Here is a 20,585-nt window from a genome sequence, read left to right on the forward strand (position 1 = left end):
TTTAGATTCAAATTTTATAAAAATAAAAAGTTAGAAAATAAGTTTTAAACTTTATTCCGCTCCTTATATCTAAAATAAATAAAGTGATAGATAATAAAAAAGAATAAAACCCTACCAAAGCCTAATCATATGCATGTAATGTACATTGTTGTCTTACCCTTTTTTTTTTTTTTTTTTTTTGGGTACAATAATTTGTTGTCTTACTTCTTTCCGTGCTCATTACCCCCACGTTTATCTCATTCAAGTCTCGTTTCCCTTCGGTCCGGGGCCGAGCTTCGTTAGGACCTCAAATTTGGATATATTTTCATGAGTCATGACTGGCCCTCTGTAAATTGTGTCTTCTTCTTTTTTTCCTCAAATTATGGCCCCCCGAGCTTCTCAAGTGTAGACCAGCCTTGCTCTAGTGGCTCGCTGGTTCGTTACGTTATGTTACCACTTGACGCAAAAGAGAGATTCAAAGAAGAACAGACAAATGAAAATCAAACTCTCTTGACAGGAGGGATCAGGTCACTGTAGCCATTGATCCCCATATAATCAATCAAACTCTCTAGCCCAGTGACACCAACTTTACAAATTGCATTTGATGGAAAATCCAATTTTCAACATCTCAATCCTGTATTGTTGACCAGCTGTACTATTTTCAATTAATAATATGTATTTTTCTAGGAGAATTAAGCTCATGGGACCGACATATTTTTTGCTTTTGTTGGTTGTAATTTGATACTAATACTTATAAAACTAGCTAAAAGCGAGATGCACAAACATTACGTGCAATTCCATTTTCGCTTTTTCTATCTCTTGGCTTTGATTTTCATTTTACACAAAATTAACTCCAAATTCTGCCATCTTTAATTCATTTTGCTGGCAAGTAAAATTCAATATCAGAGACGCGACCGTTTTGGCCTTATAACTCTCAATACCAAAAGCAACAGCATATTCCAAGAACTGAAAATCTGAAAATTAACTTGGGCTTGTAGCCCAGTGGTGGACCATTGCCTTCAAAGTTAAGCATGACTATGAGGGCAATGGTTCGAGTCCCCACGGACTCAACATCCCTCAATTAAACATAATTGTGTGGAGATTTCTTATAGCGTCTTTCTCCCTTGCGAAATGCAAGTGGAGTAGAGACATCCCTCCTCCGTGAGGGGTATTTGGATGGGCATGTACTTCATAGATATATATATCTGATTGTAAGAATAAAAATATAATAATATAAGTCCCATATATATATATATATATCTGATTGTAAATATCAGTGTAATGACCTGCTGTCATAGTAGTTGTATATATCTCTGTGTAATACAGTAACCTGATGCTTAATCAGTTTCAAAAAAAAAAAAAGGCGATTTACTAATATTGGCCCCCAGTAATTGTCACTTTCGATCATTCTTTGTTCTTCAAATACTTACCCAATAGATAGTATAAACTAACTAAAAATCAATACTTGATAAATTGATAATTTTAATTAAATTAATAATTTTATCAGTCTTGATTTGAAGTTAATGTAGTAAATTAATAATTTGACGAATTAATTAGATAATATTTTTTAGGATTATAATTTTTTTAAAGGGCCCAATTAATACATAAATTGATAATTAATTTAAAGATTAATACATATGATATGCCTATAATTTTCTTTGTACTGGTATAATGCTTCACACATTTCATCGATCAATGTTACTTTCTTTACGCCTTTTAAATTGAAGTCATTTATTTATGCTCTATGTGTTATATTTAGATAAATAAGGGAGATATCAACTTAATATATTACCTCTAAAAAGTCTTTTTAATTTTGATGAGTAATTATGTAATGATGAACCAGCCATACAATGTAACCAAAGGATTATCAAGTAAATAATTCACTATATTCTTTATTACACCATCTCTATACTTTATAAAAATTCCTATTATGAAAGTAATTTTATCTTTATTTCTCTTATCATTCTCTCATCTTTCTCTACATTTAGCATTTTTTAATTATTAATAATAGTTAAATTAATAAGTTTTTTCATGATCTCAAAACTATTAATTTATCAAAATTTTACTGTAAACTGAAAGAATCCACATCATTCTAGCATTTTAGAGAAATTATTGTTTCTCGTACTACCAATATCCAAATTTAACTTATATCGTAAGTAGTGCATATCCACTCAACCATCTTTAGTGCTTTTCGATAGCTTCAGAAAGATGTAAATCCAGTTAAAACAGAGAGCTTTAGAGATGTTAGTCTATACAATCTTAAAACTTGAAAAGAGCAGACAAGAGGATTAATTGCGGTCTGATTCCCAATTGAAAAAGGAATCCACCGTTCTCCTTCAATTTTCAATGGTGCTGCAGGTCATGACAATGTGCCAAATTAGTGCTCTTGACAAGGAGACATATGCCTTTGACTGGAGCACTTTTACCTTAAGCACTACGTAAACTTTTAGGTCGTTTACACTGAGAATATACGTTCTTGTCTAACGGCTTAAACTTTTGAATTCGATAATTAATTAACATGTTATTAGAAACACGGTTCTATATTTAGGCCCTCCTGTATCACTTATGCCACTCGATCAATCCATCTGATCTCATCAAGTCATATGATATCTTTGTCATGCTAGGGCACAGATTGCGCGTCTAGTGGTCCTCCATGCCTTGTCCATACGTGGCCAGAATTCCTGAGTTTGGAATTTTTCATAGGTGAATGAGTGATCTAAAATAGGATTCCGGTTTTATAATTTATAGTGATATAATTGACAAGTAGTAAGTGGGAAAAAGTGCCACTTCCCAATGGAAAATTAATTAAGTGCTAGGCTCTATATATTGAAGGGCTTCCATCTGAATCAAAAACACATCTGCCTAGAAGCCAAATTAAACTTATGCAAAATGAAGAGCTTACTCTGTAGAAATGCATTCACAGCGAGCCAAAAGCCTTATATTGCCTTGATCTTTGTTCAGTTTGCGTATGCAGGCATGGCCTTGTTTTCCAAGGCAGCAATTGCTAAAGGGATGAACCCTTTTGTCTTTGTCGTCTATCGACAAGCTTTTGCATCTCTTGCCTTATCTCCATTTGCTTTCTTCCTTGAAAGGTTGCTTATGAGAATCACATGCTATTATTTTGCTTCATTTAGAGCCATTTCCATTCTATATGCTAGCTTGTTGATCATTTTTCCGCTTAACTATTTGCAGCCAAAATGCCTCACCTTTATCATACTCCTCAGTGTGCAAGATTTTCTTGGTTTCATTATTTGGGTATGTAATAATAATTCGCTCGCTTCAGTTTGATTTTCTCAGCCACTTCGCTTATTTTTCACATTTCACAAGTGTTTCTTGTATGGATAAATTTCAGGCTCACTCTAAGCTTGAATCTCTACTATGTGGCAATCAACTACACTACAGCCACATTTGCTGCTGCCACCACCAACACAATTCCTGCCATCACCTTTGTCCTGGCTGGTTTGTTAAGGTAAAACAAAATTAATTAACCTAATCTTCAATAATTTGTAGACGCAGACCCTTCCGGTGGACAGACTCACTTGGGCTCTCCGAATCAGAATTAGGGCCCACAAGGTATAGGGCCCACAAGGTAAACAGTGTCACAACCTAAAAGCTTCTTCTGCCCAATTAATCCTGACACGGAGAAACGCAAGTGACGCCTGCACCATCTACCTAATTCCTTCTGCTTTTATTAGAAACAAAAACATATATAACCGGTTTTGAAAATTTTCAGGATTGAAAGCATTTCCATAAAATATCTGCATGGAATTGCAAAAGTATTGGGCTCCGTTGTCAGCGTTTCCGGGGCTTTGGTGTTTGCTTTTGTCAAGGGGCCTCCTTTAAGGTTCCTCAACTGGTACCCTGAAATCCAAAAGCAGGTGTCTGAATCATCGCCAACAAATGATTGTCCCATTGGACGGTGGATAAAAGGTGCTCTCATTATGATTTCAGCCAACACAGCTTGGTCTTTGTGGCTTGTTTTACAGGTTGTTACTTCAATAATTTACTTTTATTCTTTACACAAGCCAAATGGGTTTTAATTTCTGCACTCAATTCATTTAATCCATCTTTGACCAGTGTTATCGTTTTTATATATTTCAGGGTTACATTATCAAGCAATACCCAGCCAAAGTAAGGCTCACAACTTTACAGTGCTTCTTCAGCTGTATACAGTCAGCCTTTTGGGCTGTTGCAGCAGAGAGAAATCCATCGGCATGGAAGCTTGGATGGGATATCCATCTTGTTTCCGTGGTCTATTGTGTAAGTTTCATTAATAACCAGTTAACCACACAAATTCAATTAGTGCATTTATTAAATAAATCCTCAAATAACAAGAAACTAGAGTTATTCACTTGCAGATTAAGTCTCAACTGACATGAGACTGTTTTAAGATTATGATCATTCACATGATAGCGGCTCATAAAATCACAAACTAGGGCTTCAGTTATATTACACATCTAATTGAATGACCAAATATAGGTGAATTTAGCTTCTGTCTTTTCGGTTGAGTTGATTAACTTTAAACGTGACCGACATGTGAATGTACAATCAGATATTTATGATGATACTTATGTTGGCACTGGACAAACGGTAGTCCCAGATTGCTGGACCATCAACTCACTACAGAGATTATTAGGCAGTGCGCCACCATCTTTATTGGTAAAGTGGGAGATTTTTACCCAAAAAAAATAGCATATCCTCTGTCCGATGAGACAATCAACAATATTTTGCTCCTTTTTCAATCAACCAAAAACAATATCCTGCTGAATCATCATTTATTTTGATTTTTGAGTGGTCTCATGTGGTTAGTTATGAATTAGATGAAATATACATACGACACACATGCGCGCGCGCACACAGAGAGAAATTTGACTAAATATTTGTCCTTAGTACATTTTATTTTTCTGGTACTCATGTGTATTTGTTTGAAACATGGCAGGGGCTGGTTATCAATGGCATTACTTACTGGATACAAGTTTGGGCTATAGAGAAAAAGGGTCCTGTTTTCACAGCAATATTCACACCATTTGCTCTCATTATAACAGCCATCTTCTCAGCGTTCTTGTGGAAAGAAACCCTTCATTGGGGAAGGTCCATACACAACCTTTTCTTCAATGAACAAAATCACACACACACACACACACAAATAAACGTATATATTTATAAATATACAGTTTATATTTCAAAATGTGAATTTGAAATAGACGGCGCAATCTAATTACAATTCAATATCAAATTTGAGTTAAACTGCATTCTCGAGCTAAGCTATATATGCTGTCGATTTTAAATTAAATTTACATCTTCAAATATGTGGACATTTGTACTTCAGAATTTTCTCTTATTTGCGTAAATATAAATAAGCGATAGAGTTTGTAAAATGCAAATTGTGTACCGTTAATGAGTTGATGACTTAATTTATTTCATCGATATCATAGGTGACGAGAATTGACAAAAAGCTTAAATTTTATTGGCAGTGTTGGTGGGGCTGTTCTGCTAGTGGGTGGTCTCTACAGTGTGTTATGGGGAAAAAACAGAGAAGAAAGGATAAACAAAATTGTAGGAAATGATAACGATGAAGAAAATCCTGAAGGCAAAGAGGAAATCACAATGGAGAGCACTATAAACAATCACTGACTTGTGACGACTGATGGGATATAAATAATAATCAGACAGCAAATGGATTTGATTACGAGGCATTCCACACTGAGTACCAATTACAATGCTCGACTCTCCATTTGAGATACCAAATATATGTATAGGCATAGCTAAGCCTGTCCTGTCTTGAGTTTTAATTTGTACGAATCAAGGTTAATCAATTATGAAAATGTCACAGTTGTTTGTGGGTAAAAAGTCATTTTCACCCTTGAAGTTTGATATAATAACTCATTTCATCATTTCTTTTTAAATAACAACTCATTTTATCCATACTTTTAAAACAACTAACAATTAAATAAATGCAATAATGATTAAATAACAGAATTTTTAATAATATATAATTCATTGAAGGCACATTAGAAATTTCAATTAAATAAATGTAAACTATTTTAAAATAAAAATCTCAAGTATGATTAAATAACATTTGAATTTCTGTATGTGTGTGTGTGTGCGCATGCGCTCGCCCACATGTGTTCACTAAATCTTTTTTAGTTAAGTAAACTATTTTTTTATATAATAATAATAATAATAATTTTCAATCAGTGATCATTGTCTATAATCAAAGATAAATAAAAAGTTGAAAAAAATATATTATAATGCATTGTATTTTATTATGTTGTATTTTAAATTTTTGTTTTTTTTTTATGTAAATGAAAAAGTATGTGTTTACTTTTGATAAAGAAACAGCAGTGATTGATTATTTATTTATTTATTTCGGCCATATTAAAGGTAAGGACAAAAAAAAACTCTAGTGCATGTGAAATCTATGTTTTTTTTAAAAAAAATTTGTCTTTAGTATATAATTTAGTATTATTTAGTGTTATTATTGTTTATTCATTAAATTGTTCTCAAATTTTAAATTTATGCAAAAAATTAGATATTATTTAATTGTATTTGAGAGTTTTATTTTAAAATAATTCATATATCCCTAATTGAAATTTTTTATTTTGCCCTTAATAAATTACACAATAAACTAACAATAAATTAATCTAAGGGTGTTTTAGACTATTGTTTAAAAAAAGGATGAATTGAGTGATTATTTAAATAATAAAAATAAAATGAGGTGTTACATCAAACTCTAATAAAAGAAATGGGTTGGCTCATGCCTCATAGCGCCGAGAATATTGGGACTGTCATTTACATGTGATTAAACCAACAAAACAAATTATATCGTGCACATGATGCAAAATTGTTACTGTTCTGAAAATCTAACGGGTAAAAGTTCCTGCAGATTGTATGCTCAATTTTTAATCAAATAAAAAATGTTGCTTTATCAAACTTGTTTATCACTTCTGATACTCTGATTATCGTGATAGTTATTTTATCAAATAAGTCATCTACATATGTGATTTACTATCTTAGAATGTCAAACGATGGTAGTATGTGACTGACTGACTATGTGCAATCGGGATATTTTAATTTACTGTTTAGGCCCAACAAAATTCAAGCCCCTGGCATTTGGGCTAAGTTTTAGCTGTCGACAAGGCTGGGTGACTCTATATATGTCTGTGGGGGCAAGAAAGAGGGTGTGAAAGAATAAATGAACGGATTTGCGGAGTTTTTTTTTTTTTTTAATATTATTATACAGGATTGTAGGTATTATAATTAATATTTATAAATAGATTTTATAATTAGAACTTTTTTCGTGGCATGTACTCCTCTGAAGCTCTGCTCAAATTCTTCAAATCTTCTCAAATATTCGAGGGTTGTCCACTCCACTCACATTTCGTGAGAGATAGACTGACTCCACTCAATTATTTGATAATTGAGGAGTTACAAATCCTCTTAAATATTCTACAAATTAATTCGCGGAGTTAAAAAGGACGGAAGGCGACATCATTGAAATGTGTTGCACAAAAAATAAGGGACAACCACGATCTTAGCTTTCAAGATTCAGCGATCATATCCATCCATGCATTGATGGGTCAATAATAAGTTAACTTTAATCTTTTATATATATTGCGTGAACAGGATCTTTTAAAATCCAAATTCCTGCGAAGGAAAAGCATATAATTATGAAAAGGATATACTATACATTGAAAAAAAATCCCATTATGTAATACAGTGCATCACAGCTTGGGAAAAAAAAAACAAAAAAAGAATATGCAGTAAAAAGCACTTGAATGATTCATCAGGATTTTTATCAGACATATATAATATGCATTGATGGAAGAAGTGTGGATTTTTATCTGACGGTGAAAAGGGTGTCTCGATTTTTCTGGAACATTATGGTTTTCTATCACATTTATTGTACCAAAAACAGATTAAATTAATTGGCTGGAAAATTGTTGTTCACCAAACAGTTTAAATTAATCCAGTTTCCAATAGCAACATTATGATTCACATAACATTCTAAGTATTAATTAATGTGACAAATGAATGCGGTATGCTTTATACTTCGTCCTTTCTAGTATGATTTCTTTTTTCTTTTACCTTTTCTTTCAGATTGTATAAGACTTTGAGAATAATCAAATTCAAAACTGCATGTTAGGAAGCTGTTAAACAAATTATTAACATAAGAGATATAAATGTGTATTTATAATATGAAGTTTATTATTTGTATAATTGCATCCAAAAGAAGTTTTGAAATGATTCCTCTCAAAAGTTCGTAGAATCTTAAAAGAACAAGCAAAGCCCTAGGCTTTCTTAATGATGCAATATAAAGAATCACTTTGAGTGACCTAGGATCGTTGATGCCTTAATCTCTATAATTATGAAATAAATTAACAAGTTTAACATCTATCAGCATTAAGTGCATAGCGTCAAAGTGGAAAAAGTGGAGCAAAACCTTATTTTATTTCCTCTTTAAGGAGCCGAGCCGGGACAAGTACTAACTGAAAAATTACAAATCGACATGGAATTAATTGAACTTGAAAGTGATGTTTTATAAATTCTACTAAATAATGGGATAAGGACAAATTTTCTTTCATTTTTCGTTTTCTTTTATCTTCCACTAATCCTTTAAATCCTTTAAATCATCAACTACCCCATCCACCATTTCTAAACAGTCATAATGAAAACTGTCAATATCTCCTTTCACGGCAAGATATGTTGAATAAGTGAATCCACCAAAATAGAACTATACATGCTTTTTTTTTTTAACATAAATTTTTTTTAGCTTAAAACTTTCACAAAAAAATATATATGAGAACAATTTTATTAATAAAAAAAAAAGGAGAGAAAAATTACAAGTTAAGAAACAAAATGATATTTAGGTAAACTCCAAACATCTTTTAAAAGGTTTTTTCTAATGAAAAATAGTCGATAATCCCACCAAGTAAAAGAATTGTAACCTGTAAACCTTAAAAAAAAAAAAAAAAAAAAATCTCACCAGGCCATTTGTATATACATTTTTTTGCTCTTGAATTTTTTCTAATTTGTTATTCATTAAAAAATGTTTGTGGGCAACTAAAGCAAGATGCTTACAGTTTGCTAATATTGTCCCACATGTCCTTTATTTATACACCACCTGATGAAATATATTTCCTCTCCTAAAAAACTTCAGTGACCAATTAATCAGCATCTAAATCCAATTTTAACTTTCGGCAAGATTTAAATTATAAGTCGAATCTACATCGTTGTTTCGTAATCATCTTTGTCATATTATATTTGTCTTAAGAATAAAGTAAAAGACAAGTAGCATTGCATCATTAATGGGTAAATGACACGTGTTATTATATAAACCTTTTTTTTTTTAACACCTTCTAATGAGTTTAGGTTGGAAATTGTAATCTCTTCACGGGAAGAAAAAATGAACCCCCAAAGAAAAAAAAAAAAATTCCAATTAGGTGAAGAGAGTTAGTTATGTATCATGCCCTAGCACGCTAATTATTTTTCGATTATACATCATTGTCAATTAGTCGTGTTTCAAAACTACCAAAAAGTATGAAACGTGGCTTGTTCATGGTCTCTTCAATCATAGTGAGAGCTACTTATTGAGTTATGACATTGCTTGCATAGGAACCTTGTGTTGACAGTAGATCGATGTCTAAAAACCAGAAACAAACTTTTGCGGACATATATATAGATATATATATTTTTTTCATAATCCCAAACAGTGAATTTCAATTTTTTTAAGATTTTGCGCCCATTTAAAGAAAAATTATATAACTAACTATAATTTACTGTACCGTAAATAGGATTTTAACATGCTAATATTCTTTTAGTTGGATCATTCGGTATTGTTTCACTTAATTTTAGAAAGGTTCGAGTTTCCTTATTATTTGTGAAGAGTATTTTCTTTCATTTATTATCATAGGCCTTGGTTATATATTAAATTTTGATTGTACACATTTATACTATGTGTTTAGCTCTGTTGTTTTATTGCATGTGATATTGAAATTTAAAAAAAAAAAAAAATTAGCACGCCCTCTATAGGAGATATAGAGACTGAGAAAAATGCATGTTAACAAATGAAATCAAATAAAATGATTATAAGAATACATATTACTAGAGACGTAAATTTAAAAAAAAAAAATCATGAAATAAGAAGAGAAGGAGAGATTTTAAATAGAAGATTCTGAATTCGATACCACGTTAGAGAAACATCTAGAAACAACGACCTAAAAATATATAAACTAAAAAAGAGAACCAAATAATTCAATTCAAGCACAATACCTTAGATACAAGACAGTGTCAGCCAAATGACTAAATCAAAACTTAAATGAGCAAATCATTTTAAAACCATGATTTTATCGGCTGCTGCTATTCTACGTTACTTTTTCAGTATCATTTGGCCGGCCAAATGTCAACGGGACTTGGAAGATGCCGAGATTAATTACATTAAATTTTGTTTTCTAAGAAGCTAACTAAGCATTCGGCTTAGAGATTCTTCATTGTAGATAAATATTAGTCTTAGTGCCTGTTTGGTATAGCTTATTTAAGAGCCATAAGTGCTTATTTAATCGTATAAGCACTTTTTAAAATTTTTTATGGTGTTTGGTTATTTTTTTAGTAGAGTTTTTTTAGCTTAAATAAGCTAATTTACCTCTACTAGTAAAAGCCCAAAATTTGAGCTTTTGGGAGTAGAGGTTAGAGAGTTTTCTAAAAATATATAATAAAAAAATATCACACAGTTTAATGGTTCAAAAGTACTTTTTTTATTAACAACCAAATACCCAATGACTTTTTGTCCAAAAACTCTATTGGTATAAGCTCTACTGCTATAAGCTCTACTGTTATAAACTCTATTTAATAAGTTGTACCAAACGGAGCCTTAGTCTACATCAAATCTCTATTAGTTTGACATAATTTCCGGTTAATTAAATCGAAATTTGTTGAAATATTCCAATGAATGTATAATTCATAGCTCTGTGAGTTTTCTTGAGAAAGAAATCAAAAGCACGATAAATGAATCAATCAAGAGATGTACATGTCAAGGGATGCATCGTCACGTGAATTTAAATAAATAAGCAAGTGGATAGAGAGCTTTATTCATGCCGGAAGCTTCAATTTTTTTAGTTTATTTTCCAAAAAAAAATAATTTGTCTACCCGCAAGTCTATAAAAAGCTACCACTACAGTGTATGATGTATTGCTCTGGTCCCAATTGGTTAATTCAAGACCAAATTGTTACATATAAATTGCTTATAAAGAGATTAACCTAATCCATTATAACTAACTAATTCGAAAAAAACGTTAGATTGAAGGATTCTAGGTTGGCAAAATTTTCAATATTACAATGCCAACATCACTTTCTGCACAAGGAAATTACTAACACACTGAATTTGTAATTATTTTGTAGCGAATTTTTGTAGTATATTCTAAAAAAAAAATTACAAGAATACGTATTTGAAAACAGATTAATTTCCATTTGTCCCTAAATAAATTAATACATTTCAACTTATCTCAAAACTACTGAAAATATAAACACACCTCCATTTAGGTTCATAAGATTATGATAAATGAGATTCGTGTTGATCAAAATTCTCATCAAAGTTTTTATCTTCTTAATGACAAAAAAGTGTAGATTGGGTGATAAATTAAAGTATGTCAATTTATGAAAAAGGATAAATTGAAATTTATACACTTAGAAAAAGACATCTCCTTTTTTAAATAGTATGAAAAGTATCAAAGTTAAATCTGGTAATTGTAATTTTAGTAAAAGAGTAACTTTGATTGATTGATTTTTTATTTTTTTTGGTTAATGTTAATTATATAGGTTTTGAAAAAGTTGTAAAAAACAAAAAAACAAAAAAACAAAAACCAAACAAGATCTAAATTGTAAATTCTCAGTGTATTGCATCAATCTCATTCAATAAAACAATGTCATGATGTTAACCACTAGTCAAATTATGAACCAGACATGCCTACCAAACATATGCTCGGTTTGGTTAGAACTTAACCTAACACCAACAACAAATACGAACCCAATCCTAATCTAAAAGACTTCATTTAAAAAAAAAACAAAATTCAAACCTTTCAAAGAATTTTTTTCCTTTTTCATTTTTAAATATTCTTCCCTTTTTTTTTTTTTCAATTTTATGAAAATAGAGCAATACCGACTTTTTCGTTTAATCAAGGGCAATACAGTCATTATACACGTCCCGAAAGTCCACCAAGCTCCATGATGGCAGCGTGCCCCTTGTCATTATTTTGGTCACATGAATGTTTCACATTGGGTATGCCAACTACGGCTCTTCACGCCCCGTTATAAATTATTATTACAAAAACATCAAAAGAAACTAATTTTACAACAATTTAATTCATTTATTGTGGTCCTCGTCTAATATCTTTTATAGCCATTTTTTCCCAAATAATTAAACAATTTAATTTAGTTTCAGATCATTTTCTTGAAGAAATGACGTATGATTTTTATTTTTTTGAATCTGAATTTAGAGATTACTTTTTTTAAAAAAAATTTAGTTTATTTGATTTTACTACAAATACAAAATCTGAAAGTTAGAAAATAACTACTTTTGTGTAATTAATAACAGTAATGCTCGCTTGCTAATTGCTTGGCTACTGACACGCGCTCACTGCTTGCGCGCACCCAAACAGCGGGGTCCACCTAAGTCTGCCGTTGGTCAGCAACGAGAGTTAGGAAACGAGAAAGTCAACCGTTAAGGCTAAAAATGTAATTTAACCAACCTTTAAAAACAAAGATGGAAACGAGGGAGTACATGTACAGTAGAATCATTATTTTTATCAGTGTTTATTAATTAAACAACAAGAGATTATAAAATCTAAGCACCTCTTTATTTATTGACATTTTTTTTGTGAAATGGATTTAAGAATTTTTCAAGTCCGGTCTCCACTAAGACAAAACTAAAGTCTAAAACCTCAGAACTGAATTTAGTGCCTTTCAAAGAAAGAGAGAGCGCAAAAAGTCTCAAGGATCTGACACGCCGTAGAAGAAGAGGGTGAGTTGCCCGTGATCGTTCTTTAGATCTCTTTGACTTTCCCGCAATATTTTTCATGTTCTGGTTGTTTCTCGGGAAAATTTTCAGAAAGTTAGTTTTTGTTTGCTTGGGTGTCTGATCGGCTGGATTTTGTGATTTGCTCATCTGGGTTTATTCCAAATATCGTAGAAGTGTCCAAGTTATTTTTTTAAAACTGCCTTTATTTGAATTCTTTTTTTAAAGTCATTTTTTTTTATGAAGTAAGCTGTGGAGATCAAAGTGTTGTGTAATTTCATTCTTTTCAGAAGCAATTTTTTTTTTTTGTTATTTCAATTTGTGAGTTCGTTTTTTCTCTTTATCCTTATTGTTTTCTTTTTTTTTTTTGGCAGAATTAATGTGAAAGCTGTGATCTTTTTCTAGAGGTATAACAATGGACCTTTGATCAAGATATGCCATGAGAGGTCAGTTCTAGCTTCTATCCTTGTTTTTTTTTAAGTTTTTTTCCTTTTTTTTGGTTTAAAACAAAATTTTAGGTAGAACCATAAACTTTTTTAGATAAAATGTAAATTTTTTATTGCCCACTTACTTTGTATTTCATGGTTTTTTTCACCCTTCAATTTCCCTGTTTCTGTGTTAGATTGACTGGTCACACACGGATAAATATTGTAATTTTTTATCAAAAGAAAAATATTAGTGTAACTCTTTTTTCTTTCCATTTTTTTTCCTTTGCTTGATTTGACTGAGCTGAAATTTCTTTTTTTCTTTTCTCCTGTTTTGGTTTATAAATAGTGTTTCTTTTTTTTTTTTTAATTTAATGTTCTTCTTTGGTTTAAAATTATACAAAATTGGAAATTTACATTTTGAATAAATGGTGATTTTGGATTTTGAGATCAGATTTAAAACCCGCCCAAAGATGGTTTCTGATAAAAGTCTGGTATTTTAGGTGCCTTTGGTCCATGTGAGGCTTTTCTTTTCTGAGAATCTTCTTTTCTATCTTTGTGCTTTTCCCCCATGTCTTCTTTCTCTTTATTTCTTGTATATTAAGCATGCCATTTAGTAATGAAATAGAGATTTTCTTTTTCTGTTTTCCAAATTGCAGTTACAACTCATAGGCAAGCACTATTATTTCCAGGTCATCAATAACATTAGTGGAATCAAGTGAATGCAGTAATTTTGGGAGGTGTATTAGGTTATTGGTGTCATCAGTCTACCGGAGTAAATGTCCTTCCGAAGTATAGTCCGTGATGTGAGGGATGGATTTGGGAGTCTATCGAGGCGTAGTTTTGAGGTGAGGCTGCCTGGTCATCATGGTAGGGGGAAATCTCATGGGTCGGTACATGAGTTGCACGACCAGCCTGTTGTGATCCAGAATAGCCGTTGGGCTGGTCTCCCACCTGAGCTTTTGCGTGATGTGATAAAGAGATTGGAGGCCAGTGAGAGCACGTGGCCTGCTCGCAAGCATGTTGTTGCTTGTGCTGCCGTGTGTAGGTCATGGAGGGAAATGTGCAAGGAAATTGTCAGAAATCCCGAATTCTCTGGAAAGATTACCTTCCCGGTTTCCTTAAAGCAGGTGAGATATTTATGACATTCTGTTGAGATTACAAGATAACTTTATGGGAAATAACTGATTGTCACTTTTATATTCATTTGGTTGGCTTCTGTTTCTTTTGAACTGTGATTTGATTATATCTTTACTTTGAATGAGATGTTCTTGTTGACCTGGGATGGAGACTGACAAGAAGTTGATTTACTTCCCATTTACAGCCAGGGCCTAGAGATGGTACCATCCAGTGTTTCATAAAGAGGGACAAATCTAATCTAACATACCATCTTTTCCTTTGCCTTAGCCCAGGTAAGCTGCTTTCAAAAGTGAATAAAATAGTTATATCCTGGAACTATTTTAGCTGCCTGAGTATAAATGTTTTTCCTCCTTATTTGCATGACATTTATTACTCATCTGTGGATTAATCACGTGGGATTGCAGCTTTGCTTGTTGAAAATGGAAAGTTTCTTCTTTCTGCAAAACGAACCCGGAGAACCACTTGCACTGAGTATGTAATCTCTATGGATGCAGACAACATATCAAGATCAAGCAGCACTTACATTGGGAAACTGAGGTAGGATTCCTTCTCTTTGTGGCTCCCTGGCCCTTTGCTTTGCCAGTCAGCTCCTTAGTCCTTAACTGTATCTGTCGCAAATTAAGAGTAGAGCTGAGGAAATGAAAATTTGTGATGAATTCTATTTAGTTGAGTACAATTGAAATTTTTCTGTAGCGTTTGTGCTGTCCTCTAACAAAGTGCATGGACAATGGAAAGAGAAAAAAATCTTGAAATTTAACCCTAAAGACATTTGAGGTTTCTAGACGTGTTCTTGATGAATCTTCCATGACCTAGCATGTTAAGCAATTTTCAGTTTGTTGGTTTCCCAAATTTATGTTGGATGAAGGGATCTTAAAGGCAAGTGTGAGGGGTCATCATTTAGTGCAGTTTGTTAAAAAAAAAAACTTCTTGGTTGCTAATTTTCATTTACTTAATGTTCTTATATAGTATATTAAAATAGAATAATTTTGCTTGGATGTAATACTTGTAATTGTTGATGTTATTTGTATTCCACATTGCATGGTTTGGATTTTGACTGAGGAATTTGAGAAATTAGATCGTTCTTGCAAGGCCACTTTCTAGAGCTCTTTAAATATAGAAGTTTATCAGCACAATAACACTTCCACTCCCCGCCCAAACTACAAATCTCAAGCCACAGAAAAGAAACTTATATGGCTTTGGATTTGGTGGTTGTGGGTTTAGCAACATATAGAGAATGCACAAATAGAAATTTATTGTTTGCAATTCATTTTCCCTTCTTATCAGATGGACACATATGGTTCTTGGATTTTAAGATCACTGTATATTTTTACTATAAACCCTTATGATGTAAATACTTTCTTTGATTCAGGTCAAATTTTCTAGGCACAAAATTCATAATTTATGACACGCAGCCTCCTTACAACAGTGCTCAGCTTTCCCCACCTGGCCGAAGCCGCAGGTTTTACTCGAAAAAGGTTTCCCCAAAGGTTCCCACAGGTAGCTATAACATTGCTCAGGTCTCTTATGAGCTTAACGTTCTTGGCACTAGGGGCCCTCGCAGAATGCACTGTACAATGCACTCAATCCCTGCGTCAGCTCTTGAGCCTGGCGGTAGTGTCCCTGGCCAGGCAGAGCTTAACCCTCGTTCACTTGAAGACTCGTTGCGGAGCTTCTCAAAATCAATTGACGTTTCAACCGAATTTAGCAGCTCACGGTTCTCCGATATTGTTGGACCCCGTGATGAAGAAGATGAGGGAAAGGATAGACCCCTGATTCTTCGGAATAAGGCACCAAGATGGCATGAACAACTGCAGTGTTGGTGCCTCAACTTCCGTGGGAGGGTGACTGTTGCATCAGTCAAGAATTTCCAGCTGATTGCTGCAACTCAGCCTGCAGCTGGTGCGCCCACACCATCGCAGCCACCCCCGCCGCCCCCGTCAGATCACGATAAGATTATTCTGCAATTTGGCAAAGTTGGTAAGGATATGTTCACAATGGATTACCGGTATCCTCTGTCTGCATTTCAGGCTTTTGCGATCTGCTTGAGTAGTTTCGACACCAAATTGGCATGTGAATAGAAGAAAATAGAGAGGCAAGAAGTAGAAAATTTTAGTTTGTTCTGCTTGTTTTCTTTTTCTAGAGTTCTATATAGAATGAAGAAGTTGTATGCAGTGTACAACACATAGCTGGACTTCAAATTACAGGACACCATATCTGTGATCATGGGAGAAGAATCCTGTTCTGCTTGTTTTCTTTTTCTAGAGTTCTATATAGAATGAAGAAGTTGTATGCAGTGTACAACACATAGCTGGACTTCAAATTACAGGACACCATATCTGTGATCATGGGAGAAGAATCCTGTTTTTTCTTTGTTTCCTCAAATTTCGTTTATATTTTTAACTTTGATTTAGCTTTCTCTGTATGTTTCCTATTGTTTAATCTAAAAAGAAACATTTCAAAGTTAAATTGGTTTTGTGTTCTAGCATATTCTGGTTACAAATTGAAGACACTAGGGGCCTCTTATGGTTCAGATAATTGACCTCCATTTAGTCTTGAGTGTGTGTCTATCTAATTTACTTTGGCTGCGTTTGACTAGAGGTGGCAAAAATACCCGCTCGGTCCGGACCCGGACCGTACTCGGGCATTGCGGGCCGGGTAATACCCGGTCCGGGTATGAAGCCGGGTCGGTCTTGGGCATCACTTGATAAACCCGGAATCCAGATTTTATTAAAAAAAATTATAAAATATATATTATTTTAAATATTTTATATTTATTTGATTTATTTATTATACATATATAAAGTTTTAAACACTTAAAATTTATATTTTCATGTCAAATTTTATTGAAATAAATTTAAAACTTATAAAATTACCAAAAAATAAAAAATATATACACATAAATATTAAAAAATATAAAATCTGGGTACTCGGATTAAAACTCGGCCCGGACCCAGACCGGTTGCATCCGGGCAGGGTCCGGTCATGGCAATACCTGGACCCGGCCTGGGGTTTTGCCATCTCTACGTTTGACACATTGCATTGTATTATGTTGGATTGTATTATTTTAATATAGATGTATCGTATTATACTTATTATATTATTATTGTATTATAATAATGTTGTACAATATTTGATGTTATATTATATTATATTAATTTTTTATTATTAATTTAAATTATATATTTAGAAAATAATATTGATCAGTACTTAGAAAAATATTAAATATAAAAGTTTTAAATTTTAGAAATTTAATTTTTTTAATAAAATATTGAAAAAATCATAATATTTCATAAAAATAAAAGTCTTTATCCTTAAATTTTTAGAAATATAACAATTATTTTTCAGTATATTCTAAATATATAACATGTGAAAAAAATATCAAAATAAATAATTTAATCAAATAATCTCTAAATAATATAACAACATAAATAAATAGTTAAAATTTATAAGATGAGTTCTAAAATCATTTTATAATGATAGAATAAAAATTTATATATACAAAAAGATAATTGCAAAATAATAAAGTTATTAATTGTTGTAACATATTCACTAACAAAATGAATTGTGCTAAATTATCCAATAATTATTTATATTATTAATTTTCAATTATTAAATTTATTCATATTTAATATTAATTATTAATTATATTAAATTGTTGAATAATAATCAATTATTATATATAACTAAATAATCAATATTATGTCATATTTTTATTTTTACATATTATTTGAGTATTTATTATTAGTCATATTAACTTATGAAAGATTAATCATTTTTATATATTAATTATTATAATAAATTAAATAATAAATAATACATTATTTTATTATATATTTAATATAATAAAAATTAAACTAAAATATAATATTATTGAATAATAAATCATGAATTTATTAATTTATATTAATAATTATAATGTAAAAATAAATATTATATTATATTCAAAATTTATATTTATTTATTACTATTACAAAGTTAAAATTAAAAATTAAAAAAAAAAAGGAGAGAGAAGCTAATGCTGCGGTGACTAAAGGTCGAGTTTAGATAACGCTAGAAGTTAATGCAGTGTAGTCTAGTGCAGCAACTTGGTGCCCCAAACATGGGGCTGCAGCATTGCATTTTGTAATGAGTCTGAGGCCTACCAAACACCCCCTTTCCCTGCTTTGTGAGTGATAGAGACTCCTGGCTGTAGAGATGGCAAAACCCCGGGCCGGGTCCGGGTATTGCCATGACCGGACCCTGCCCGGATGCAACCGGTCCGGGTCCGGGTCCGGGTCCGGGCCGAGTTTTAATTCGAGTACCCGAATTTTATATCTTTTAATATTTTATGTGTAGATATTTTTTATTTTTTGGTAATTTTATAAGTTTTAAATTTATTTCAATAAAATTTGACATGAAAATATAAATTTTAAGTGTTTAAAACTTTATATATGTATAATAAATAAGTCAAATAAATATAAAATATTTAAAATAATATATATTTTATAATTTTTTTTAATAAAATTCGAATTCCAAGTTTATCAAGTGATGCTCAAGACCGACCTGACTTCATACCCGGACCAAATATTACCCGACCCATAACGCCCGAATATAATCTAGGTCCGGACCAAACAGATATTTTTACCACCTCCACCTGGCTGGCGGACAGGGCAAATAGCCTTTTACACCAACAGACAAAAGTTACTATAAAATCACTACTTTACCACGAAGCTTCGTTGGTTTCTGGAATTTAGCTCCTGTGGGTCTTCTGCACGGCTCGTTGTGGGTGGCTTAGTATACGACAGTATATTCCCAGTTATGTCCTTTTGTCTTTTGGACGTATCAATCATGTTATCATCCGAGCGATAACATATTATTATGTTTAGTTTATTGGGTTAAATGCTTCTTGATGTATCTGGAGAATATACACATGAATGAGCCGTTTTGATATTTTATATTTATTTGTTTATTTATTATTTTTAGGTCAACGCAAATCCAGCTAGACTGAGAAATTGTTGAATATTTGTTTGGCTTTTGTTTAGTGTTGAAGTATTATAGTTTTCACTATTCAAGTCACAACTACAATGAAAAAAAAAATGTTAAACTATAAAAGTAAAAATTAATAGTGTGCATTATTAAGCATATCTTTTGAATGATAATTTTGATAAAATATTAAGATATGATTGTTTTTCTTCAGACATGTGTGAAATCAAATCAACTTAACAATTAATGTTTATTAAATATTTTGATGCTCTACAATTACCCAACCTCAGTATTAACATTTATACAGGGGTCTTAACTAAATGATTCATTTCTAACTAAACGACCCTCATAAGGGGCAGTTATAATTACTCAAATACCCTCCTATTTTGTTATAGAACTCAAAGTTAACGATATAAGATATAATAAGAAAAGGCAAATGCGAAGTTACAATAATTGTAACATACATCTCTCATGTGAACCACACAAATTGTAAGTCCTATAATTTTATGTGATTCACATAAGAGATATATGGTACAATTATTGTAACTTAGAGGTTCCCATAAGAAAAACCTCTCGATTGCCCGGGTGGTAACTGGTAAATGTCTAAAGAAAAGAGTTGTCGTTCCTCTTGTGCGTATGTGTCAAGATTTGAGCGGCTCGGAATCTAACTACATACGAATGTATTAGACAGACAGATGATCCTTCACTCACCACCGTCTAATTTAATTGTAATAAAACTGTGGTGGTCCAAAGTTGAATCGACAAGATTTACAAAACATGTGCATGCAACAAGGGGCATGCCGATTGGCTCATCTAACTGACTGACACTTGAGTCCCGACAAAAGTAGATGGCATTAAGGTCCATTTGACATGGAAGGGCATTGATTGAGATTGAGATTGTGATTGAGATTGAGATTGAGATTCATTCTTTCAACTATGGTGGACATAAAGACATTAAAAAATATTAAACTATTGTCCTTTTGAAATACCCAAAATTTAATATGCTCATGATTCATGTCATATTATTGCTGTAACCATACTCCTTGCGACACTCGTAAGGTTCTCTAAAA

At 32.1% G+C, this 20,585-nt stretch overlaps 2 protein-coding genes across 3 annotated transcripts; both read left to right on the top strand.

Moving 5' to 3' along the window:
* The first annotated feature begins 2,813 nt into the window (after positions 1–2,813).
* LOC102613646 (WAT1-related protein At1g43650) lies at positions 2,814–5,829 on the top strand. The gene is made up of 7 exons (XM_006472993.4): positions 2,814–3,071; positions 3,172–3,234; positions 3,332–3,448; positions 3,713–3,965; positions 4,081–4,239; positions 4,919–5,070; positions 5,454–5,829. Exons 1-7 carry the CDS (start codon positions 2,869–2,871, stop codon positions 5,611–5,613), a joined length of 1,107 nt encoding a protein of 368 aa, XP_006473056.2. The 5' UTR covers positions 2,814–2,868; the 3' UTR covers positions 5,614–5,829.
* Positions 5,830–12,829: 7,000 nt separating this feature from the next.
* On the top strand, positions 12,830–17,019 carry LOC102613939 (tubby-like F-box protein 8). Of its 2 annotated transcripts, XM_006472994.4 has the most exons (6): positions 12,830–12,994; positions 13,363–13,434; positions 14,073–14,543; positions 14,738–14,825; positions 14,958–15,090; positions 15,923–17,019. In XM_006472994.4, exons 3-6 carry the CDS (start codon positions 14,193–14,195, stop codon positions 16,629–16,631), a joined length of 1,281 nt encoding a protein of 426 aa, XP_006473057.2. In that variant the 5' UTR covers positions 12,830–12,994; positions 13,363–13,434; positions 14,073–14,192; the 3' UTR covers positions 16,632–17,019. The 2 variants fall into 2 exon arrangements, with proteins under 2 accessions (XP_006473057.2, XP_006473058.2); XM_006472995.4 differs by lacking the exon at positions 13,363–13,434 and having other exon boundaries at positions 12,837–12,994.
* The last annotated feature ends 3,566 nt before the right edge of the window (positions 17,020–20,585 follow it).

This window comes from Citrus sinensis, chromosome 5, assembly GCF_022201045.2.
Source record: "Citrus sinensis cultivar Valencia sweet orange chromosome 5, DVS_A1.0, whole genome shotgun sequence".
NCBI lineage: Eukaryota > Viridiplantae > Streptophyta > Magnoliopsida > Sapindales > Rutaceae > Citrus > Citrus sinensis.